Below are 25,053 nucleotides of genomic sequence, written 5' to 3'. Positions count from 1 at the left end.
GTTGTAATTTGGTTGTCATCTCAAAATATAGCATCCCCAGACTGTGAGAGTAAACTGGAGAACCTTGACAAAACCCATGAGATAAAGAGAGAAACTCCACAAAGACAGTAAACTAAGTTCAGGGTTCAACCAGGAGCCCTTCAGATGGCTACAGTACCCACTTTAACCAGCCCTTGGCTTTTCTTTATAGTGTAGTATTCAAGAGCCTTTGAGAAGACCGTGTAGTGACAAATAACAAACAGTGTGGATTTATAGTGTGTTTCAAATGTATATTAGTCATGTGTTTGACTGTTTATTCACTGAATCAGATGTGTAACCAAAGCTCATCTGAGAGCATCTATAGCACACGGATGTGTTTATGTGGCAGAGACGCCCAGCCTAGCTACACCTACACCTGCCGATTGTGTGTGTGTGTGAGTAAGAGAGAGAGAGAGCGCGATGAAGTGAGAAGTGTGTAAGAGTGTGTGTGTGTGTGTGTGTGTTGGAAAGTTTTCCCATCTTCCGGCATTGCACAGGCTCTCTTTTTAAAACCTGAGCTGAGAATCGAGTTGGTAAGGAAGCGGCAGCGCGTTACAACTTCAGCAAACGCCGGTAAGTTGAAATACTGTTAAAAGGCTTAAAGTACATTTTGAAACGCAGAATTTGACGTGTTATCGGCTTCATTTAAAATAAATAAATGGATTATTATTTACCGACAGTGTGAGTACACCTGTCTAGTGTCTACTGTAGTTTGTATTTGTGTAACACTTTTCCTCAAACTTGTTATGATACTGCCAGGAAAAGAGTCGGAATATTAGTGTATATATGCATAAGTGTAATAGGATTAAAGGAACATGGCGGTGTTTTAGGATGTCCGTGTAAATGACAAATGTATTTGCATATTGTATGTATGTATTTGGGCTTTTTTTATGTGTAGCATCCTGGTGTCAGGAAGACTCCAGTGAGTTGACCTTGAGACAGCTGTTTTTGTTGGTTGTAACTTATAAAAAAAAAAAATGAATTCCTAAACGTTTTTTTTTTTTTGCTTCATCACTGCTGAAGTTTTATGAATGTCGAGCTTTCCCGGTGGACTGTTTACTTCTCAGGCTTTCTCACCTTTCCCCAAGTGTTTAAACAACGAGGAAACCTTGGCATTAACAGTGTTATAGGATACGTGGTCGTGCACCCAAACCAGTTTCTATTCATTCTTTAAACGGCTTGTGCCTTATTTTGTGTTGTTTCCTCACACATCGGTTACTGAATCCCGAAACAGAGGATATGATTGGCGCTGCTCAGTGATTATTAACCACACAAAGCGACATTATTAAATAAATGTTAACCAGAGAACTCCACCCGTCCAAGTTGTCTTTACAGGGTGGGAACGCAGGGATGTTTGCTTTTCCTTTTCCATCTGCACCGCCTAGAAGTTTCCCTGCTGCAGCCTTGTTTCATGCTACTTAAGTTATGCATAAACAGGGTTTCTCAGAACTATTGGAATTCTGAGCTGGTTCTCACAACCCCATAGACCCGCCTGTGTGCCCGAGTCATGCTGCCTCAAACATGTGACATAGTGACTTTTGAGATTTACCACTAAAATATTTCAAATGTCTGGTGAGTTTGACGTCCAAATGTAAGTTCACAACCAAAGCATAAATGCATGCAATCCTTTTTCAAAAAGCCACTCTTTTAAAAAAGTACTCGGGGAAAAAAACAAGAAACACTCCCTATGCATGTCCGTTCTGCCCCGTGTCCAAGTATCTGCCCTTTTTCCAAACAGCACGGGCCACTACTATTTGTTTAATCGCATAGCTGCGCATGCGCACACAGTTCCGTTGCAAGTGTAAAGTGGCGCATGTCATTTCTGTTGACATTAGCAATGTTTGTTGACTTTGGGCTTCAGTATCGGTGATTATCCAGAAAACATCAAACAAGAGGCAGAAACAAATTCTACTGTATTCAATGCATAAGGTTTTTTTACCCTTTAAACTTTGAATCAGTTGTTAAACAAAAAAGATTAATTTGTTTAATTTAAATTAACATAATTTTTTTATGTCCTAAATATGTTTAGAAACTTTAACAGGCTAAAGTGGTAAATCACGATTAGAATAAATGCAAAATCTATTGCCCTTTTGATTATTTAAAGCATTCAATATAATTTTTAAAACTCATTTTTATTGCATGTATTGTATTTTGTGCACCTTCTTTCCATACATAACCTCTCATTATTCTATTGTTTGGTGATGAAATATGGGGTAAGGATCTCTTACTTCGGATCCCCGCTTTCCTCTGTGGCAGAGATGCCCAAACTAGGGCCTGTGGACCAATGTTTTGCGCATGGTGACCTTTGAAATAGCCTGTCATGCCATATATTAGAAAAGAAAAAATTGCTTTTGGAAAAAATAACGTCCTCATCAGTGGACATTGAATATCTGATTCAGGCATTGAACCCTATACCCTGTACAACAGATTGGATTGCTTCTCATTGTACTACAAGTTTCACTGAACTATAAATTAGAAGAAAATAAAAGTGCATGCTTTTTATTTATTTATTTTTAAATATCATTAAATCATAAATGAGAGAGCTTTTACCTTTATTATAATGTTTGGTACAATGCAAAATTTACTTTAAGCCCACTACCAGAGGTGGACAGTAAATGTAATTTGTTACTGTACTTAAGTAGCTTTTTCGCATATCTGTACTAATAATAATAATAACTAATAAATGATGGAAGAAACCCCTGGATCTAACTTGCCACACCACTTGTGGCCTTATTTGTGTGATTTTATTATTATTTTTTTTTATCAGTTGAAAAGGAGGTTTTGGGCTCATGATAATTTTAATAGATATTAATTAGTGTTTGACTAATTAATATCATTATATTAATACATTGGTTTGATAAGAGTAACATCAGAGTCTTTTCACATAAACTGAGTTGATTAAGAGTCTTGTGACAAAAATTATAATAGGACATTATAGCCATAATAAGTCATAGTACTTCTGATACATTTGAAGAAAAATACTTTTGTAGTTTTACTCAAGTGAAAGTCTTTAGGGAGCTGTTTTACTGGAGTGATATTTTACTAAGTAAATTTCTACTTTTACTCAAGAACATGGCTTGTGTACTTCGTCCACCACTGCCCACTTTCATCAGCCTAGTTAGATTTTTTTTTATTGGAAAATGGTTGGGCTCTTCTGCTCTGTTGTTTATACTATGAAAAGGGAAAAAGACAATTGTTTGAAATTCAAGTTTAATATAAAGAGCTGATTTCTTTAATAGGAGTGGCAAATAAGAGGCAGAATCAAAATTATAATTTATAATAAGCTTCATGGTTATGAATTTAATATCTGTTTAATATTCTATTTCCAGGAAAGTGTAGGTTTCATATTGATGATTATTGTTTTGAATATTTTAATTTAGTACTAATTTTGAAGTAATTAGTATTTGATTTTAATCAAATACTGTTAACACAACCACTTATGTCTGTGATGTTACCAGTATTTGAAGTAAAATCTTTTGTTCTAAATACATATAACAGACATATTTTGAGGGTAATCTGGGTCTTTTTAGAAGCAGTTAATCTTGTCGTACCTGACAAGTGATACATTTATATGATTATGAATGCCAAAATGTATGTTAAATCCAGAGTTTTCTAAAGCAGATGCTGCCATAATGATGATTTTGAGATCAACATATATTTTGGAAATATGAATATGATTTTATTTATTAAAATGTAATAAAGATATGTCAGATCTGCTAGTTATCAGTATAACAAACAGAAAGTAGTCAAAATACAACCAGAAGTAAAATCTATTATAGTAACACCACAGACATGAAGTTGGGGAACTAAATTTGTTGCATTTACATCCCAGGATACCTCTTTGAGGTCGGGCAGGAACATGCAGATTTTGCTGCATATAAAATCTCTCAATTATATATATTTTAAAAACTTTTACCAGTGCATAAATTGTTTTGACTTTAAAGAATACAGTTATGCAAAAATTTTATGATGTATTGGTATTTAAAGTTTATTTCAGCTGCTGCAAAGTAGAGAAATACTGCTCAAATAAAATTAATTGCAAAAAATGAATGGCCCACATTAGAAAACACAGATCAGTATACGATGCCTGTTGTTACATCAGAATTAATAAGTAGAAAAACATCTTATGCAATTTACGTTCCTTCCTCTATTACTTACTTTCTTTTCCTTCATTCCTTCGATACTTCTTTCATTCTTACCCTTATCTTAAGATTTACCAGAAAGCTTAAACAGGTTGAGATGGAACCCATGGACACTATCAACATGTCCTTCTTGACTGACTCAGAGCGGGATCTGATCTTACTGGTGCTTCAACGTGATGAAATGCTGAGACGGGTAGAGGAACAGCGGGTTAAGTGAGTGCTGAATTATCACAGTCTCCTTTTCTCCAAAATCTTAGACCCTGCACCTCTCTATGCTGTTACTAATTTAGCACATCTTTAACTGTGTGTATATGTGCAAATGTATTTACATACTTATATGCATTTGAGAATAGTACAGTAATCTCTCATCTTCCAATTAATTCTCTTCTATCATATTCAAAGCCATAAATATGTCATTTTGGTAAGGTTCAGAAAAGGTAAGATGATCTAGTCTTGATCAGATAATTCATAATTAATTCATTGGGCAGATAATATTTTTTAGAAAGGGTACTAACATAAACAAATGTGATATTAAAAAAAAGTCTAAAATGAAAAATTCTACTTCTGATCTATAGAAAACTGAAAGCAGATTTGTTGGACATTAGGAGGAAGGGAGCAAAACGCAGCAGTGGCAACTACAGTAAGCACAGCTGTGGACGATGTCAGGAGCCCCTGGGTCGTCTATCTGCCAACTCCAACCAATGCCCAGTGTGCAAACACCAAGTGTGCCAAAACTGTCGCACTGTCCGAGCCAAAGGGTTCTGGCAGTGTAATGTATGTGCTAAAGAGGCGTGAGTATAAACACATAATAAGTCTCTCAGAGGCATGTTGGACTGGAGAATTAGGCTCTTGGTTTTAATGGAACAGGTTAATGGTTAATAGAAGTACTTTTTGCGTTTCTTCCCAGAGACATAAAGAAGTCTACAGGCGACTGGTTCTATGATGAGAGGGTTAACCGTTTTTCCACAGCTCCTGGACATGACCTAGTCCGAGCCTCAATCAGGAAGCGGACACCAAGTAAGTGCAGGAAACAGATACCAGACAACGAAATGTGCTTTCACAATTCTAGAGACAGCATGGAAAAGAGAAATTTATTTGTTAAACTGTAATATTTAATCTTTACAAAAGCTGTTCAGTGGTTAAAGGGAAGCATGAGAACAATAGATTAAATAAAAAAACAACATTGTATTCTTAATAAACTCCTGTTCTTGGAATTGGCAAGGTGCCATCCCAGCAAAGAAGCGTGAAACTACAGGAGAAGTGTTGTTAACCAGTCCAGAGTTGAACCCCACTCAAAGTTTACCAGTACCAAAGCCCCGACTGAAGGATCTTGCTCTGGAAAACAAAAGGTAAGTACCACCAGGTGAAAATGGGAAAGAGTTTTAGATTATTTATATACCGTATTTTCCAGACTTTAAGCCGCTACTTTTTCCCACGCTTTGAACCCCGTGGCTTAAACAGTGAAGCGGCTAATTTATGGATTTTTCCTGGGTTTTTCCAGGTTTCACAAGATTCAAGCCAAAAAACTGAGCCCCATAACATTAGACCAATGAAATTGCAGTACGGGTTCAGGTGAACCAATGAAACTCTTATAATAAATCGCGCTCCCACTGTGCAGCGGCCAGGGTCATACAGAGGTTTTCTACTCGGGTTCTACTTAGATCAGCATCTTTTAAAGCTGGCTCACATTAAATCCCACAAACAGTTTGCTGAAGACAACCTGTCCAAGAATTGAATTACTGATGTCTTCAGTCCGAGCTTAATTAATAGATGCATAGGAAACAACTGCGATTGAAACAAATGCTTTTATTTGTTTTTTTATAAATAAACCCCCTGCAGGCAGCAAAATGTAATAAAATAAAAATTGAACTATTGAACTGATTGAACTATAATAAATGGTGTCACTCAGTTCACTTTTGAGTCTGGTTTCCCCCTAGTTTTCTTCCTCTTACCATCTCACAGTTTTTTCTTGACACTGTCACCACTGGCTTGCTCATTTAAGATGAACTAATAGGGACTAATTTATGATGCTGAAATTTTACTTCGTAACCTATTTATTTCTTTGAAGCTGCTTTGGGACAATGCTTAAGTTTAATATTGCTGTACAAATAAAATAGAAATCTGGAACAACCAAATTAACGGTATTCACTTAACAAGGATTTTTAATTGGCCTTCAGCTATGAAACATTATTACAACAGCTGTTTTCTGAACAAATAACCCCTCAGTTGAAAGGTCATTAAGGAGACTATACTACCAAAGCAAAGCTGTCTCTCAAAAATTCGTCAGCCAGACAGGTGAGGTCAAATAAGCTTCAAAGGTCTATATGTGGTGCAAACTGACTGCAGGGCATACCTCAATTATCACCATACTTACAGTAATATATGGTGGTCACAGCATTTTCCTATGGGGAGACTTTGCATAGTCCAAACCTCTTGTTTAAACTAAATGGAAAATGAATAGGGCATGGGGATTTTACAAGCTAGCCTGCTTCAGTCTAAAGGTTGGGAGCTTCATCTTTGTTCAAAATGTTTTGAACACTTGAAGTGAGTGGGAGCAAACAAATCTCAACAATAGTAGGAAATGACCAACCTGAAAGTCTGACCTTTAATCTTCTATTACTCTTTCGATCTCAGACAATAATGTCTTCAGTGTAAAATAACTGTTAAAATCAAGGCTTAATTTTAACAGTGTTGCCTCTCCACTCAGCCCATCAAGTGAGAATCTGCACAAGAGCGACACCGACTCATCTGAAAATACCAGCCTTAGCAGTAGCCATGCTCACAATGACTCTTTCTCCAGTACTCAATCAACACAGAGGTGCAGTTTTGCTTACCTACTGGACAAATAAAATACTGTGTAAATATTTCTGAGCACACTGAAACTTCTGTATTTAGGAACGAGGTGGTGAACAAGTTGAGCGAAACAGGTTCCAGTGAGTCAGGTGTGCCCTCTCCTACTAAAACCCACAGTCCTTCTGGATCCTCTGTAGCCACTGAGACTGTGAGTGGACAAACATGCCTCACTGTTTTCATTCATTTAGGTTAGTACTAACTGATCTAATGCTCCTGTTTCCACATCTCAGTGAAATGGTGTTTGAAATAGATAAATAGTGAAGGAGACATTAGTGTGACATTCTAGGGAAAGGGGGGAAAAAATTTATATATATATATATATATATATATATATATATATATATATATATATATATATATATATATATTTTTTTTTTTTTTTTCCCCTCTTACCTATTTATCTCCATAACTCCTTACATAATCTCTCTGTCAATTTTTGAAGGCATCTTTAGTTCATCAAATTCATATATCGGAGACTTTAAACGATGACAATGATGGCCTTTTCAAGAAAAGTGTTAGAAGAGTGCACAAGATATCAGGTAATAATTTTCATTCATACCTAGATTAAAGACACATGGATAGGGCTGCTTAGTTTCAGACCATTAAAAACTAATTTTATCACTTATATTTAGTCACAAATTTCATCTTTATTTATTATTTTAAAAGGCAAATTGACTGAATAAGAACCCTTTTTTAAAAAAAATATATACTTTTTTAACACACAAGGGTTTTGAGGGTTCTTTCAGGCGTTTTTTTCCACTCTTACAACTTCAACAAAAGGATTCGAATTTTTCTTCTCTCATGACTTTACTAGCTTGTAATTGCAGTGTTAGTCCCCTTCCTCTCTGCCATTGGCTCAAAAGAGATTTTCTAAGTAAACTCAAACAAATTTGGTGACATATGGTGTTTCTAAATGACAAAGCCAGCCCTTAGTAAATGCACACGTTGCTAATGCATGCCTTGTTAGTGATAGTAATGTCTTATAAAAGCCTTTGTTCTCTATCTGACCAAATTCAACATTTCTCTAAATATATAGATTCTGGATCTAAAAAAATACATAAATCAATATATGAATAAAAGGATAAATTAGGATTAAATTAGGCATCAAATCTTCTACAACTTGCCTTGAGTAAATAATGCAATTTTTCATAAGGCCTGTGATTATAGAATTCACAATGAATTTGTTTTTATATGTGTATTCTGGTTTTGACCACACAGTCTAATAAGTAATAGGGGTGAAAATATGGAACTATTGCTTTGTTTACTTAGATTTTAAGCCAGCTTCTGTAATGGATGTACGCTATAATGAGACTGAGAACACTGCAGCCTCCATGGGAGACAGAAGCAAGTCAGTTCCAGGTCTAAACATAGTAAGTTTTCTATTCTGACTGACCCACATTGCAGTCTGTCTCATGGGATACCTCAAAAATATTGCTTTGGAAAACATGCAGTATTTTAGGTGGCATATTCCTGCAGGATGAAGAGGAGGAGGAAGAGGATATTGATAACTTGGTCAGCATTCACAGAAGGACTGTGGGTGACGGCAACACCAGTCTGCGTGCCTCCAATGTAAAACACTATATTAATACCCACTTAAACCAGTTTATTTATATAAACTACAACTTCTGAAAGAATGTAATTTTTTTTGTTTTGTTTTTTTCATTTTTTATTTTTTATTTTTGCAGAGCACAATTGGCAGTATGATGAGCGTGTACAGTGAGGCAGGGGATTACGATATTGTGGACGTCAGTGGGGATATTGTCTTCTCCCTCCATTATGATGAGAACAAGCAGAGCTTTTCCATTCTGGTTAAAGAGTGCAGAGGATTGGCTTATGCTGACTCTGCCAAAAAGAAGTGTAACCCGTAGGTGTTTATTTTTTACTGATAAATATGATTGTTGAATATGTTTTAATATAGACGTTTCTTTGTAGCAAATTCATACGTATTTGATGCTATTAAACAAAAAATTGGGTACAGTGATCCCCCTTTTTTCGCGGTGGTTACGTTCCAGAACCGCCCACGATAAACGGACGCCACCCCAAAAATGTTTTTTTTTTTATTGTTTAAGCCATAAATCATCCTCCCACACACTATAAACACACAGAAAACATTTGCAAAAATATAGCAAGATGAATTTTGTGTACATTTGTGGAAATACAGAACAGTGTATCACATTTATAGTGAGTATATGTACTGTACAGTATCCGATCTTAATGCATAAGGGAGATGTGCAGACCTACAGGGGAATTAAGTTGATCAGTCACACCATGAAGTTATGGGAAAGAGTAGTGGAAGCCAGGCTTAGAGAAGAGGTGACCATCTGTGAGCAACATTATGGGTTCATCCCGAGGAAGAGCACCACAGATGCCTTATTTGCTTTGAGGATGTTGATGGAGAAGTATAGAGAAGGACAGAAGGAATTGCATTGTGTAATTGTGGATTTAGAGAAAGCGTACGACAGGGTGCCGAGAGAGGAGCTGTGGTACTGTATGAGGAAGTCAGGTGTGTCAGAGAAGTATGTGAGGGTGGTGCAGGACATGTATGAGGACAGTGTAACAGCAGTGAAGTGTGCAGTAGGAACGACAGACTGGTTCTGGGTGAGGGGTGGACTACGTCAAGGATCGGCCCTGAGCCCTTTCCTGTTTGCAGTGGAGATGGACAGGTTGACGGACGAGGTCAGACAGGAGTCTCCCTGGACTATGATGTTTGCAGATAATATTATGATTTGTGGTGAGAGTAGTGAGCAGGTTGAGAAGAGCCTGGAGAGGTGGAGATATGCGCTGGAGAGAAGGGGAATGAAAGTCAGTAGGAGTAAGACAGAGTACATGTGTGTGAATGAGAGGGAGGGCAGTGGAGTGGTGCGGTTGCAGAGAGAAGAGGTGGAGAAGGTGGAGGAGTTCAGGTACCTAGGGTCAACAGTGCAAAGTAATGAAGAGTGTGTTAGAGAAGTAAAGAAAAGAGTGCAGGCAGGGTGGAGTGGGTGGAGAAGAGTGACAGGAGTGATTTGTGATAGAAGAGTATCTGCAAGAATGAAAGGGAAAGTTTATACGACTGTGGTGAGACCTGCAATGTTGTATTGATTAGTGACAGTGGAATTGAGTAGAAGACAGGAGGTGGAGCTGGAGGTAGCAGAGCTGAAGATGTTAAGGTTTTCGTTGGGAGTGACGAGGATGGACAAGATTAGAAATGAGTTTATTAGAGGGACAGCGCATGTAGGATGTTTTGGTGACAAGGTGAGGGAGGCGAGATTGAGATGTTTGGATATGTGTAGAGGGACATGAATTATATTGGTAGAAGAATGCTGAGGATGGAGCCACCAGGTAGGAGGAAAAGAAGAAGACCAAGGAGGAGGTTCATGGATGTGGTGAGGGAAGACATGCAGGTAGTTGGTGTGAAAGAGGCAGATGTAGAGGACAGGGTGGTATGGAGACGGATGATCTGCTGTGGCGACCCCTAATGGGAGCAGCTGAAAGAAGAAGAAGAAGATATGTACTGTACAGTATACAGTTCTGTAGTAGCAGAGGTTATGCAGTTTCTCTGCTTGTTTATTGATTGACGTCCTATGACGTGAAAAAAGTGTTAAAAAAAAGTTAAAACACGTCAAAGCATTTTTTCATTTTGTAATTAATAATTATATTTTTATTAATACATTTCATTATTTCAACATAAAACTCAATATAAATGCAATTCCCTATAAGTTCTTTGATCTATCGTGCTATCCGCAAGAGGCCGGGAAAATCAGCTAAACAAATTAGTTATGGGGCAATGCAATTCCACGATAAACCGGGGGCACGAGATTTGAACCGTGGTAAAATGCGTTAAAACACTCTACTAATAGGTGTAATAATTGTGTTTAGTTGTGCAGAAATTTTTTTATTTAATTTTTTTTAGGGGGTTAAAATTAAAATTTGGAAAAATATTTGATGCCTACATTCCAGAATTAAGTATTTTTGTACAGTGTTTTTGTGTGTGTGTGTGTGTGTGTGTGTGTGTGTGTGTGTGTGTGTGTGTGTGTGTAAATGTTTCTATAAGATAGTTTGTATTTTAACAGGTTGGCTATAATATGAGCCCTAAAACCAAAACTATTGTTGTCTGTTTAATTTTGGACTGGTTAAAATTGTACTGGTTGATAATCCCAGGTTTTAAAAACATTCGTCTTCTCAAAGCTAACATTAAAAGCAAACATTATCAGGGTCAACTAATAAATCAGCCCAGCTTTTTAAAACAAGGTATATATCAATGTAGATAGTCTGTAGATAGATCTTTTTACAATATTGTTAAAATAATTTTAAAAAGATTATTGAGAAAAAAAACAGATGTGCATGTTGGAAAATTCTGTCCTGTAAACCACACAGTGATGCTTTTCATTTTTTTTATTTATTCTTTTTTGTAGATATGTCAAATGTTACCTCCTACCAGACAAATCTCGTCAGAGCAAGAAGAAAACAGCTATCAAGCGCAACACCATCAGCCCTAGCTACAATGAGACATTAAAAGTACTGATTTATTTATGATTGCAATATAGCAGTTATATAGTCGTTGTAATATATAGCAAATAATATAGCAGTTGACAGGTTTTAAGAAAATCTGTTCCATTAGTCATCTTTGAAAATATGGTATTTGCTATAAAACAAAGACTGATTCTTATAATTGCCTAATAAATGCTTTTTTTTTTTTTTTTATCATCTATACGAGTTATACCATTTAGGGTGATTAAATGTCATTTTCATGATGCTACACAATGTAAATATTTCACGCTAAAATCAACACATTCTTTTTTTTTGGTGTGTTATGAGTTCATTTGATTATTTACCTCTCTTTTTTGCCCTTTTTTTAATAGTACTCCATCAGTCGCTCCCAGCTGATGTCTCGTACCATCCAGCTATCAGTGTGGCATTATGACCGTTTTGGACGCAATGCTTTCCTCGGGGAGGTGGAGATACCACTGGACTGCCAGGATATTGATTCAGGCCAAGAGGAGTGTGTGGCACTTAAAGGAAAGGTAGTGGAACAGATGTTCAACGGTTTGATCCAGTGCAGTTCACTCATGTTATTTTATGAAAAGTATTGTATTTACATTCTAGATGTTATTTAACTTACATTTTATAAATGTTAGTTTATTTCTGCATGCAGATGGGTAACTCGTTGATACCAGCAGCTTTTTCCCAGTACAAAGGAGAACTAGTGATTACTCTAAAGTATGTCACAGAGACAAAGGCAGCTGGAGAAAAGCCCAAAGGTGATGGAACAGTTCTTCAGTTCTTTTAGTCAGAGGTGGCAGTAGTACACCTTGAAAAATTCCTTACTAAAGCAAAATTGCACTTCTCTATACAAATATTTTGTTTTAAATCCAAAATCTTTGATAGGAACAAAAATCCAAATTAAGCTTGTTAGTCATTACTTTTCCACCTTTGTGTGCTATAAAGTAAAACAGTGCTGAGAACACTGAGCTCTTCAAGGTAACTATGTGGGACAGCAAACATCTCAGATTTTGCATGATAATTCAGTAAAAAATACTTTTCATCTGTCAACTATAAATATATTAGAACACATACCTCTTTTGTATTTAAGGAATAGATATAAAAATTAAGATGCTTGTGTTTTTTCAGTTGAATTTGCACTGATTTGCATAGAAATCTAATTATACATGAAATATAAAAGTGCTTAAACAACTGCTTAAAGCAATCGGATTATTGAAATAAATACACAGAACTGTAGTGATTACACTTCGATTGTATTACATGACAAAGCTATGTACAGGTTCCTGCACATTAACAATGTAATTGCACAATGTTAATTCACACCTCTGCCTTTGAAGAATCTTATGATCTTAAGTTGCAATTATTCCTTGTCCTCAGGCAAAAAGGCCAAAGTAGAGGGTGGTGGAGAGCTGCACGTGTTAATTAAGGAGGCTAAGAATCTTTGTGCAATGAAAGCAGGGGGCACATCCGATTCCTTCGTGAAAGGGTTATTCATTTATAGTCATCCTAACAAACATTTAATTACATATTCACAGAGTTGCATTTTAAAATAGCTTGTAATTGTTTTTTTCCCCCACTTTCCTGCTTGCCACCATGGCACTGTGCAGATATCTGCTGCCGTCTACAGCCAAGTCAACCAAGAAGAAGACGCAGGTGGTAAAGAAGACGGTGAACCCACATTATGATCACACATTTATTTACAAAGATGTGTGTCTGGAGCAGCTAAAGGGCATGTGCCTGGAGCTCACAGTCTGGGACCGAGAAGCCTTGTCCAGCAATGATTTCCTGGGAGGGGTGCGTTTGAGCTCAGGGGCAGGTGTGTTTATACAACTAATGCTTTTATAAAATCCCTTTTTCATTCAGATGAAAAAAAAAATTCCTTATTACTGCAACTTTATGTTTTAAAAAGATCAAAAGATCTAGAGTGATTTTTCACAATAAATTACAGATTTTAATTTAAACCAGATTTAATCCTGGTATTTTATATTTCATCTTAAAATATTATTGACTACAAGGCAGCTTGTGGAAAATACAATCCACCACACAATAACAACAGAAGTGTTTGAAGGTATGATGTGTGCCTGCAGTGCGACTGAAGGAGGGGAAGAAGGAGTGGGTGGCTGACTCAACCGGAGAGGAAGTGTCTTTGTGGCAGAAGATGATGCAATTCCCAGATTCATGGGCAGAGGGCAGTCTCCCCCTGCGTTCTTCCATGAGCAAGTGAAAGCAAGGACTCTGGCAATGGTCCTAGATAAGTCAGGGCCACGTGGGTTGGTATTGCTTTTAGTTAATACTTCAGAGAAAACACTTCAGTTTTTAATATTATAAACTGTATAATCAGCATGAACTTAAACCAGGAGAGCACCCATTGTTTTCCATTTAGTACAGGCCAGTTTAACCAGAGAAATGAACTGGATTTGAGCTTATGGGTGCAATTCAGTGCATGCATGCTCCATTTTCTTTTTATATACAGAGATCTGCAAATCTGCAATATTGTTACATTTTTATATGAAAAAAGAAAATGCTGAATCAAAAATTCTGCAAAAAAAATCTTTGACATTCCTCTTGAATGAGTACAGTTTCATCATTCAGATTTTTGTCTAGAAAGCTGTAATTATTTACTGCTCAATTGCACAAATCTCAGTTACTGTAGGTCCTGACTAAGAGGCATGCATATTAAAAATAGTTATATACAATTCACAATAAATATTATAGTATTTTGCATACTTTGAGTTAGCTGTGATATGTATAAAATACTGGGGATTATGCAGATACATTTATTATGTCTAAAAACACAAAAAAAACTAATCTGTCTAATATTCCAGTATTTTGATACACAGCCACAATAAAGACATCTGTAATGTGTGTAAAAGTAACACAAACTCTAAGTAGAACCCTCACAAAGCACAGCTTCGCTCTTTAATAGCCCACTTTGGAGTTGATGTGGAGCAAATCTTTTCTGGCTCAGTCACAATGCTCTTTGTTTAGCTGCAGCCTCTCTCGCTCCTCCTCTGTGAGAAGGTACTCATCAATGTAAGTGTAGAGTTCATCCGAGGTGGTGGGGTTAATAAAGCGCTCCCGGTCGGCACCAAGTTCATCAAGCAACACCATGTTGAAGTAGGATCGAGTGATCTGTAGAGCCTGCCTGTAATTAACCCATACACAAACATAATAGAAGCTTCATTTTAATGCCGCTGATTAAAGAACTATCATAACTAGTCAAGTTATAGTGTGCCTAAGATAATAAGTAATACTACGTATGTTTTCCAGCTAACCTGAGACCATCAATGACCTCAGTGTCGAGAAATTGTTCTTTAATCCGGCCAACTTCTCGAGGGGGGAATCCTATCAGTTCAATCACTGTCACATGTCGAAGATCCAGACCACATGCAGCACTCTAAAAGATTAAACAATAAAAAATGTTAATTAATTTAATTATGACATTGTAACGTAATAATGACAATGACACAATAATTCTGTTAAAGCCATCGAAGTAACAGACCTGCAGCATGTCGCTCTGAAGCTTGTAGTGCTGGTCAGATGCACTTGGAGTGGACACAATGAGGAGTCTTCTTTTCTCATAGAACTGGTCAAGCAGGGCTCCAACGGACTGGATGTCAGTTTTGATCTGCATCACTAATAAAAGCACCACTTTTAATAGGCGACTCTTTACGTTTAGTCATTCGCTCTCGATCAAATAAGGAGGCACCTTTCCTTTGGGAAAAGATACTTTCACAGAAGATATCATATCAAGGTTACTGTATAAGTGGCATTTTCATGATGCCTCTACATTGAAATAAAAATTATCAATGCAGCAGATAAAAATGAGTTTTTCTCAGGGATCGGCAAAAATACATCTGTATTTAAAACAAAATTTGTATATTCAGCATTATAAAATGAATCCCAAAATATTACAGTATTTTTGGAAAATTAACTGTATACTAGAGGTCTGCTGTTCATTCTACTAGAATTCTCTGTAAATTAAAAGTTATTTCACTGTGCAAAGTACACTATATGGACAAAAGTATCAGGACACCTGAATTTCCAAGCCATATGTGGTTCTTTTCCAAACTGTTATCACAAAGCTGAAATTACACAATTGTATAGTGTGTCTTTGGATGCAGTAGCAATAAATTTTGCCCTTCACTTAAACTAGGAGACCCAAACCTGCACAAAACATACTCCATGAAGATATGCTTTTCAGTGGTTAGAAGATCTCCTGCTATAGAGCTTTGACCTCAACCCTACTGAACACCTTTGGGATGAATTGGAATGCTGACTGCACCCCAGGCCTCCACACATACAGTACATCAGTACCAGAATTTACTAACTTTACTACCAATTTGTGGCTCAATGAGCAGAAATGTCCACAAGCACACTCCAAAAGCTGGTAGAATATCTTGTTAGAAGAGTGGGAGGATTATAAGAGCAAATTGGGACTAAATGTGGAATGTGATGCCCAAAAAAAGCCCATACCATACTTATGACCAGGTGTCTGCACAATTTTGGCAATATAGTGTATTTTGTCCATTTCGAAAATATGCAGTTTTATTTTCCTATGATGAACAAATACAAATTACATTATATTTTGTATATCAAATAAATGTAAGCATATGTATCAAATTAAGCAGCTCTCACTGTTTTTCATGGTAATTTAATCTCTGCTAAATCACTCACCAATGCACTCCGGGGCTTCATCTGACCAGCTGCGGTTGAACAGGCAGATTCGGGTGGAGATGCCACTCCTCTCATAACCAGCATCACAGTGATACTCGCACGAAGCTCCATAATTATTGCCATCAGATGAGCAGCTCATGTACCCATGTAACGGGGCCTTCAGCACAGGACATCTTCTGACTGAGCAACAGGAAACCAACAGAGAAAATATATTTTTTAAAGCTCAAAGAGGCCTTTTGGGTGCAGATTTGTGTGTCTAGTTGTCAGTGTCCAATTTATACCTTCAACTTGCACTGTAAACTTGCAGGTGGCCATGTTCCGAGCCTGATCATAGACTTTGTAGCGTATTACATACAGCCCCTCACTAAATTCTGAACCAGATTCTGGTCCATTTCGTAAAATCCTAAGAAAAAATCAGTTTATTCTTCAGTTTATCTTTCACCAATTTTTTATTTGGGGAGGAAACTATGCCATACATACTGCAGTGATGTGTCCGCTGTATCGGTGGCAGTGGGACGGTCCCAGGACACTGTGGCAGTAAGTTTTCCTGGTTCTGCAAACTTCACTCTGGATAAAGGACATTTCAGTTTGGGGGGGTCATAATCTGAAATAATTAAAGTTTGTTGCAACATTAACAACACAGTTCTGTGTTTTTTCACTTCACTTTTATACAAAGGGATGATCTCTTGGACAGGTAAAATATATATAATTTTTTGAAGATCAATATGCAGGTAAGTTAAAAGCAAAAAAAAAAAAAATTATCTCACTTAAAAAAAAATTAAAAGAAAGCATAAAAACCTGGTCATATATACCTGTACATGTGGGCTCTGCCCCGCTCCAGCTGCCACCTTCTTGGCAAATACGGTAACGATCCCTTTCAATCTGGTAGCCTTGAAAGCAGGAATAGTCACACCTGGAGTAAACCGAAAAGCTCTTGCTACAGCTGTATGTTCCATGCTGGATGTGAGGAAGCACATGGCAACGCACCACTGAGAGGATCAGATAAAACAAAAATGTGTTCTTATATTACTCCTAGTAGTGGCAGTAGTAGTAATAATGTACATTCTATATATACAGTATGTTGCCTTCTCCAAACCCAATGTCACTTTACAGAGTAAACTGGCTGCTTTACAGCACAGGCCAATAAATAAAATAAGATCATAGTATTTGAATACTCTAGGATTTACAAGGAAATGTTGAGAACAGTTTCAGCTTCTCAGGTGTCAAATTCAGAGCTAGAAGAGTAGTGAAGGAGCGGGGCAGGAAGGTAATGCAAGACCTGACTCCAACTTGATAATGTTAATTTGGGGATAAAGGAATCAATAAGTATATTATTTGTTGTATTAAAAAGAAATCACATTATCGTGGGGTTTTGTACTGTAACGGTGACAGGAGTCGAATCTTTTATATGATTCAGGAATAACGAGTTGTCTGAGAATGATTCGTTCATTTTGTGTTCGCCGCGCATGCGCAACATCCCTGGAAACAGCCGTGATTAGTTCCCGTCTTGAGTCTCCTCCGCTTCGAGTCTGTTCCTTATGTCAGGTAACGTAACGTACAAGCAGATGCACATGCGAGTCACGTCAAACAAAAGCCAAACTCTATTTATTTATTTATATATATATATATATATATATATATATATATATATATATATATATATATATATATATATATATATATATATTAGTCCCCAACCTTCCTTAAATACAAGCCGTTTTGTCGTTTTGTTTTATAGCTAAATGTCGTGTTTGTGGACATTTTAACCTTTTTATTACTTACAATAAATAAATATGTGAATTTCTATCATGAACTGTTTTTCTATTACACGGAATCTGGTAATAAAAAGTTAGTTAATGCATTGCACTTTTGCAGGAATCTGTATTACATATGTATGCTGGAGGAAATCACGGTATAATTTATTATAATGAGAATATGATCAGAGTTTGCATCTGTTCCATGCTGGCGAAATCGGGCTGGTGATAAAGTTCCAAAAAACGTTCAAATGTAATTAATTAAAAAGAAAGAAATAAACATATTTGTTTGTTTTGTTGGACAAGATTCAACGATCCAAGTCAGTAAATGAATCCTATCCTGTCATGTCGAGCATATGGAGAACAGCCCGTCGTAGCCCGTGGATAGGGTTGCCAGGTTTCCGATAAATCCCAGACTACTTAGTTCGGTATCTTACTATGCTTTTTGGCAGTCTTTCAGGGGGAACAGGGTAAGGCTGTGGCGCATTCTTCATTTGCAGTATACATCTGCAGGACGCTGATATTTATGTAGAAATTGGGAAACATCCTCACTGAACTGACAAGGTTCATTACACAATTATATGAAGATTCTGTTTAAGCCTGAATACCTTGATGAGCTCCAAATAAAACCACTTTTCTGACATATTTTTATACAATATAAGAGATGTGATTTCATGTTCTGCACTGGCAAGTGCTAAAGACAAATGCAATAAAGGCCTAACAGAGCATTACTAGAAATAAAACCCTGCACCTAGTAAAGTGTATGAGTTCCAGACTTCTGACTTCAAAAGATTTGCAACCCAGTATTTTAAAAATGAGAAGTAAATTCAAGATTGTTAATTAATCCAATTACTTGTGTACTCTTAAAATGGTGGTGGATGAAGCGCTTATTCATTCCTTTTTTTTTAATGCACCTGATCTTTTTGCAGCTATCCATTTATTTAATCCTGTGACAGCATAAAATCATGCAGGTACTGGTAAAGAATGATATCATGGACAAACAGTTCATGTTTACATCAAACATCTGAACGTGGCGGGGTGGGGTGTGGGGGTGACTGATTGTGAAATGAATATTGGTACCAGAAGAGCTGGTTTTATTTTTCAGAAACTGCTGATCTGTGATTTTCTCAAAACAGCCTTTTGAGTTTACACAATGTTGCAAAAAAAAAACTAAACTGAACGAATGAATTGTATTGAAGTGAACGCTTTTTTATTGTATTGCTTTGTTCATAAGAGATGTCAGAGAAAATGGCCAGATGGTTTTGAGAAGTCTGGAAGGATAAAATAACACTTATAATCAATCTTTCTCGTCGTATAAGCAGAAAAGCATCTCGGCGTACACAAAACGTCAAACCTTGACTAAATGGCCTACAGCAGCAAGACATCACATTCTATTTGCATGTCTTTGTTTTGCCATTTTTATTTTGGGACTCACAACTAAGAGTGGTCTCAAATAATGGCCAGACTTCAAACTACAAACGGGGGTTTAATAATGATATTGTTATCGAGTATAAGAACAGGTGGTGGTATGAATGTGGTAGATTCCATGCTTACACAAATCTGGGTATCAACATTGAAAATGATTGAAACAGCATGTAATGTGTAAGAGGGAGATTAGATCAATACAGGTACATAAATAGAGCAAAAAACTCATCCCAGGGGACACACTGAGCTACAGTAGCATTGATGGGTTTTCTTTCATTTGTCAATTACAATAAAATGTATATCTGTGTATAAGGTGAGATTTATACCAAGCAAGAATTAAGTCTGTAATCCCAGTAGCTAAGAAATGTGTCCTGATCTACTGAATAGAATGTAGGGTTGAGAACAGGACTTTGATGGGGCAATAGTAAGACAAGATCAACATAAGTTTAATAGGAAGCCTGGGCATGGCAGCTGCCATTTTTGGATCAGTAGGGACATATCCTGAATCAAGTGATATGGTAATGAGAGATGGGAGCAGAGTTGGCAAAAAAGAAATTTTGGGAGAGAATGAGGGCAAGTTAAAGCAAGTGGGAAGATGCATTAGATTGAAAGATAAATCCAGACATATGGATTGGCCTCATTCCTCTGGTGTTTTAATAAGCATATCATTTTTTTGTGTTTAGGGGAGACAGTAAGTGACATATTTTGATCTAAAAAGCATCACGGTGCTCAACTGAACAAGATATTGCATTTAAGGACAATAACGGAGATTGTAACAGTAAAGAGAAATTTTAGTGTGAAATCAGTTCGACTGTTACAGAGCAAATATGACAATAGAGATCAGCGGAGAGAATCAGTCTGATGTTACAGGTCCAGCCTTCAATGGAGACAGTCAAATGTCAGTAACGGCACATGCAAGACATTAGACTTCTCATGAACACTTACGATTATGTGGCTTATCTCTTGACGTTTTTTTCAATTTTCAAGCTAAAGAATGGTTTGCTTATTAGGAAGAAACCTATAGGCTCCAAACTTATAGGTACTAACATATAAATTCACATTTTATAATCTCTTTATGTCTGTGAAGCTGCTTTGGGACAATGTCCATTGTTAAAAGTGCTATACAAATACAATTTTAAATCGATTTGAAATGAATTGAAGAACATTATAGACATTCTGACGTGTTTCACTTACTTCTGCAGTAAGCTGTTCCTGACCAGCGGCGGTTGTTCATACACTGTACAGATGTTCGGCCCAGAAGTTTATATCCCCGATTACAGGCCAATGTGCACCGTGTGCCTAATGAGTTCCGGTAGTTTCCACCACGTGGGGAGGAACATGTCATGTGTCCATTGTGTAGTTTCAGTGTTTGACACCAATTAGGATCTGCCAGAAAAAGAGCAAATACAAGTGTGTGTTCAGTTATTGATTGAATCATGTGATCATTCATTCTAATGCTCTGTGAGTTATGTCCTAAAGACCCTGGCTATCTTTCAATTTTACCGCAAAACGTGTAATCTACGATATACTGTATATCCCTCTATGGATTTTTTTTTTTTTTATCAATATAGACCCTTTAATGTACTTGTAAGATCATTATTTATTTAGCTTTATAAAGATATTATAGTCAAGAATGCCAATGTCAATGAAGTCTAGCAAGTGCTAATAGACCCCCTATGTATCAGGAGTTATGCTGCTCGCTTATGCTGCTCAATTATGCCCACCCTATGAACATTTTCATTGGAGGGAGAGAAGTGGATAGGACAGCTGATCCAAGGGTTACCAGGGTCACTGTTTTCGTGCTAAACTGTGTTAAACTTAACAATACTCAACAGATGGTATATGAAATAAAATTTTAACGATTTTGTCAACATATAAGTGCTGACAGGGCATGTATGATGTACAGAACCATTTCTGCTTTAAGACAGATTTGAAGACTGAAAGATGGATCATGGGTTGGATAATTTCTTGTTTTTCTGACAAAAGCTGAGAAAAATAAGTAAAGTGTGTGTCCCTTTTTCAGTCTCTAACTTTGTGGGTTAGTCTTTGTGTGTTTTTGTAGTTGGGTTGGAAATTTTCCTAAACCTGACAACCCTGATTAATGATCTTCAGGAACTACACCTGCTGTATCAAACACTGTTTAACGTATTGCATAAGTCAACTGTGACAGCCTCTAGACTTAATATTGTTTGTATATAAATATTAATGAATGTTTACAGCAAATTTTCTATTTGTTACTTACACTTATAATCCAGCTCTGGGGTGTAATATGTCTCCTCATGCTCCACTTCATTGCTGCTGTTGGGATAAATAGTTCCTGAACCTGTGGATAAATAGTTTTTGGCTAAATGTGATGGTGAGAACATTGTGGAAGAAAATTACAATCAACAATACAATATAGGTTCTGTGTTTTAATAAAGTACACAAGTTTGTACACACACACAAAGCAAAATTTTTTTTGTCAGCTTAGGGTTTGCAGCTAGTCCTTTATTAAAAATGGCCAAATTCAAATTAATGGTAAAAAAAATACAAATTATATCTGACGTCCCATTAATTCCATAATAAATCCAACTCTGGCATTTCATTGTTTTATTTTTTTCCCCCTACTTTTTTAAAAATGCTCCCTTGTGGCAGGGTACACATTTTTTTAAACATTTTCCTGGGCTCGCTGTCTTAACTCTTTCCACCTATTCAGTGTACTACTTTATCAAACCCAAAACCGTACAGTTTTTTTCTGCATATTCTGTATAAACAAAATATGTAAATTTTTTTTTTTTGCTCTCACACACCTTACTCTGTTGTACTATATGTTAAAGCTGTACTGTGAAGTTTAAATAATATTATAAGTTAAAACAGTTTGGACCCATTAAATGATCCCATACAGGAAATGCGGTTTTGGCATCTAACATTGATGTCAAAGGGGAAATTTGGGAGATTGCCTAGAGAATTGGCTTAGTTTGGACATGTGGAAGTTTAACCCTAACAGTTCTATCAAAACTCACTTTTCTGACTGAACTTTTTTTAATAACAGAAATTAATATGCTCAGAAGAGTGACATTAATACCATTCCTAACATTGTCAATAAAACAAATTACAAATGAAAACCAAACACACTAATATTCTTCACTGAATGTTTTAAGATTGATTTATATTTTATTAGATTTATTTAAAATATTGAAAAAAACAAATCTAACATAGGTAAACGTTTAGTACTTCAGCCGTGTAGTTTTGGGCAGGAATCCCAGTGCGGTTTGTTATTCTTGATAAACCTTTTATAAAAAAAAAAAAAAAAAACAGCATCTGGATTTCACATGCCTCATCTTGAAGCATCTAAACAGTTTTTCATTTGTTTGAAATATGCATAGTATAGGTGGGTGGAAAAATAATGGGGAAAAAAAGCAAATAGTGCATTAGTAAGAAAGCCAATATAAGCCATTAGAACAGCTTCAGTGCAATTTGGCATTAAATCTACAAGCCTCTGGAATTGTACTCGAAAGTTGATCACCATTATCCCGAAATATATCCCCTTAATAAGTGTTTTAAAGGTGGTGTAGAGCACCAAAGTGGAAAATCTCTCAATTGTTTGTTTTGAGATTTGGTGCCATTATTTTCATTTTTTTCTAATGAGTCATTCCTCGCATATTGTGGACCGTCATCCAGAATGAGACAACTCCCATTTGGATAAAAAAGGTTTTATTATAGGAAAGAGGTGTTCAGTCAGAATTACCTCTACATTAATTTCCAATGATCCTGTATTCTAAGAGGAACCAAGGACTTAAAGCATGCAAGCGAAATGTTCCCCTAACCACCGCCAGAACAACAGAGGTACCATTTTTTCCAACCATGTTACACTACCAATCTTTGCATCCCATATGCATATCTGTATTATATAAAAATGTATTGTGTACAGGTTTTTCCTCAAGATTCTAGCAGCTGTTCAAATCCCATTCATTCATAAAGCACCTGCTCTTTTGCACAACATTTTGTTTACATTTTCGTTAATTACAAATGTTCACTTTACTCTTTTACACACCGCAGTGTGCAATATACAACAAGTTTACTAGCGGCGCTATTTTGTACTTTGTGTATTTGTCTTGCGCTGTCCTGTATTGTCTTGCACTATCTTGTGTTGTCTTTGCACCAGGTTGCACACAATGCACTTTATGTGGTGAGGACACTTACTAGTCCTTAGCCCTGTGTTTTCTGTGATTGTTGTTGTATGTAGCACCAGGGTTCAGGAGGAACATTGTTTCATTTTACTGTGTACTGCATCAGCTATATATGTTGAAATGGCAATAAAATCATCTTTACTTGACTTGACAGTGCACTAGCGTTCACCTAGGCAGTGACTGTTTTGGAGCTGCAGCTTCAGAGGCACCAGTGAGGGGAGGAAACTTGAGTTTTTAAACCAACTAACTTATTCCAGAATCTATTATGAAATCACTAAATGTGTAGGGAGTTTGTTCAAGACAGTCAATGTTGTGGATAGTTAACAGATGTTGCTTTTTCTAAACAGATGCAGAAATATGAAGGTCATACAAGCACTTTTTCAGTGGTCTCAGCATGACTATATGCCAGTTTTCCATGTTCTCAAAGGGACTGGAAACATGCAGTGGTCTGATGACTGAGAGGTTCTAGCATACCAAGAGTCTGACACAGTCTGCCACACTGAGACTCAGTCAATGGCAATGGTCTATCTTAACAAAAAACCTTAGTCTAATAATTACTATTTGTAATTATGGTAATGTAAGTTATCACAATATATATTACATTGTTTTATAATATTACTCTTTATTTGCCTTTTTGTTCCCCCTCATTCTTGTGGTCTTCAATGTATCGTTTTAAAAACTATCTGGTAAATTGAACCTCTTCTGAAGGGTTAACAGGGACTGGTCACATCTGGTGTACATGTTCACACTCAGCAATTCGGTCAGATAGGAGTCACTAATTACAGGGGGCTGAGCTCTAAATAATATGGGAGGTATTGTTACATAGACCACAAAAGGACCGATGACGATTCTATCAACATCTCACTATCAGAGATGGCATTAAGTTTCTAGCTTTCTAATTGTGATGCACAAGAAAAGCTGAATTGTATTGATCTTAGTTAACCTCTTTTTGCATGTGGTATTTAAATCACTAAGATGCAGAGTTGAAGGCATTTCTTAGACAATGGCTCACTGAGGTGTATATGCACAACAAAAGGATTCAGTTGTTTTCATAAAGAACTGAGAAACTGAGAAAATCAGTGCTGTTGTCCTACAATTTCTTGAGTCTGAATGAACTTTAGACCGTATTTGAAACCAGTTCATACTCGTCGTTTGGGACAAATCAGCAAATAAAAAAAAGAAGAAGAGAACAGCTGTTTTTCATATCGCATTAGATATGAAGGCTTTGAATTTAGACATAAGGAGAAATGAGCATGGTTCCTGCTTCGCCATCACATTTAGATCCTCTCATTACTATAAATGCGATCATATCTCATTTTCACTCTGTTTCTGTAATCGGCGGTAACTTACCTTCATGATTCAGCCCAAAAGCATGATATATCGCAGAAAACTCCAAAATCACAAGAGCAGGGAATTTCTTCATATTCTCTCGCTGGTGGTTTCAGTGAGAAGAAACGAGCAAGAATGAAGCGGAGACCCTCGCTTGAGAACAGGGTCCGCACAGATCCGCACTGAAACTCAGTTCATTTTACC

At 36.6% G+C, this 25,053-nt stretch overlaps 2 protein-coding genes across 4 annotated transcripts; one reads left to right on the top strand and one right to left on the bottom strand.

The window, feature by feature from the left end:
• Positions 1–433: 433 nt before the first annotated feature.
• On the top strand, positions 434–14,930 carry sytl4 (synaptotagmin-like 4). Of its 3 annotated transcripts, XM_046849371.1 has the most exons (18): positions 434–591; positions 4,230–4,373; positions 4,736–4,951; positions 5,068–5,177; positions 5,383–5,509; positions 6,868–6,978; positions 7,056–7,161; positions 7,456–7,552; positions 8,283–8,383; positions 8,490–8,582; positions 8,699–8,877; positions 11,408–11,510; positions 11,855–12,016; positions 12,148–12,253; positions 12,873–12,981; positions 13,103–13,311; positions 13,583–13,765; positions 14,766–14,930. In XM_046849371.1, the coding sequence occupies exons 2-17, from the start codon at positions 4,258–4,260 to the stop codon at positions 13,717–13,719; spliced, it is 2,082 nt and encodes a 693-aa protein (XP_046705327.1). In that variant the 5' UTR covers positions 434–591; positions 4,230–4,257; the 3' UTR covers positions 13,720–13,765; positions 14,766–14,930. The 3 variants fall into 3 exon arrangements, with proteins under 3 accessions (XP_046705327.1, XP_046705325.1, XP_046705328.1); XM_046849369.1 differs by lacking the exon at positions 14,766–14,930 and having other exon boundaries at positions 13,583–14,219; XM_046849372.1 differs by lacking the exon at positions 14,766–14,930 and having other exon boundaries at positions 436–591; positions 4,239–4,373; positions 13,583–14,219.
• srpx2 (sushi-repeat containing protein X-linked 2) lies at positions 14,257–25,053 on the bottom strand. The gene is made up of 10 exons (XM_046849376.1): positions 24,871–25,053; positions 21,594–21,674; positions 20,546–20,737; positions 16,985–17,161; positions 16,653–16,776; positions 16,454–16,575; positions 16,173–16,352; positions 14,998–15,131; positions 14,771–14,892; positions 14,257–14,640 (listed from the first exon to the last, which is right to left on the bottom strand). The coding sequence occupies exons 1-10, from the start codon at positions 24,941–24,943 to the stop codon at positions 14,460–14,462; spliced, it is 1,386 nt and encodes a 461-aa protein (XP_046705332.1). The 5' UTR covers positions 24,944–25,053; the 3' UTR covers positions 14,257–14,459.

The sequence above is a fragment of the Silurus meridionalis genome, chromosome 5 (genome assembly GCF_014805685.1).
Source record: "Silurus meridionalis isolate SWU-2019-XX chromosome 5, ASM1480568v1, whole genome shotgun sequence".
Lineage (NCBI taxonomy): Eukaryota > Metazoa > Chordata > Actinopteri > Siluriformes > Siluridae > Silurus > Silurus meridionalis.
The sequence above is the reverse complement of the archived record's forward strand: the minus strand, read 5'-3'. Positions and strand labels throughout refer to the sequence as shown.

Coding starts and splice junctions, on each gene's coding strand:
- sytl4 (XM_046849371.1), top strand. CDS start 4,258: ATGGAACCCATGGACACTATCAACATGTCCTTCTTGACTGACTCAGAG. Junction 5,510..6,867: donor CTTGCTCTGGAAAACAAAAG/GTAAGTACCACC, acceptor CTCTCCACTCAG/CCCATCAAGTGAGAATCTGC. Junction 7,162..7,455: donor CCTCTGTAGCCACTGAGACT/GTGAGTGGACAA, acceptor CAATTTTTGAAG/GCATCTTTAGTTCATCAAAT.
- srpx2 (XM_046849376.1), bottom strand. CDS start 24,943: ATGAAGAAATTCCCTGCTCTTGTGATTTTGGAGTTTTCTGCGATATAT. Junction 17,162..20,545: donor AGGAACAGCTTACTGCAGAA/GTAAGTGAAACA, acceptor TGATCCTCTCAG/TGGTGCGTTGCCATGTGCTT. Junction 16,576..16,652: donor ACAGCGGACACATCACTGCA/GTATGTATGGCA, acceptor ATTTTTTCTTAG/GATTTTACGAAATGGACCAG.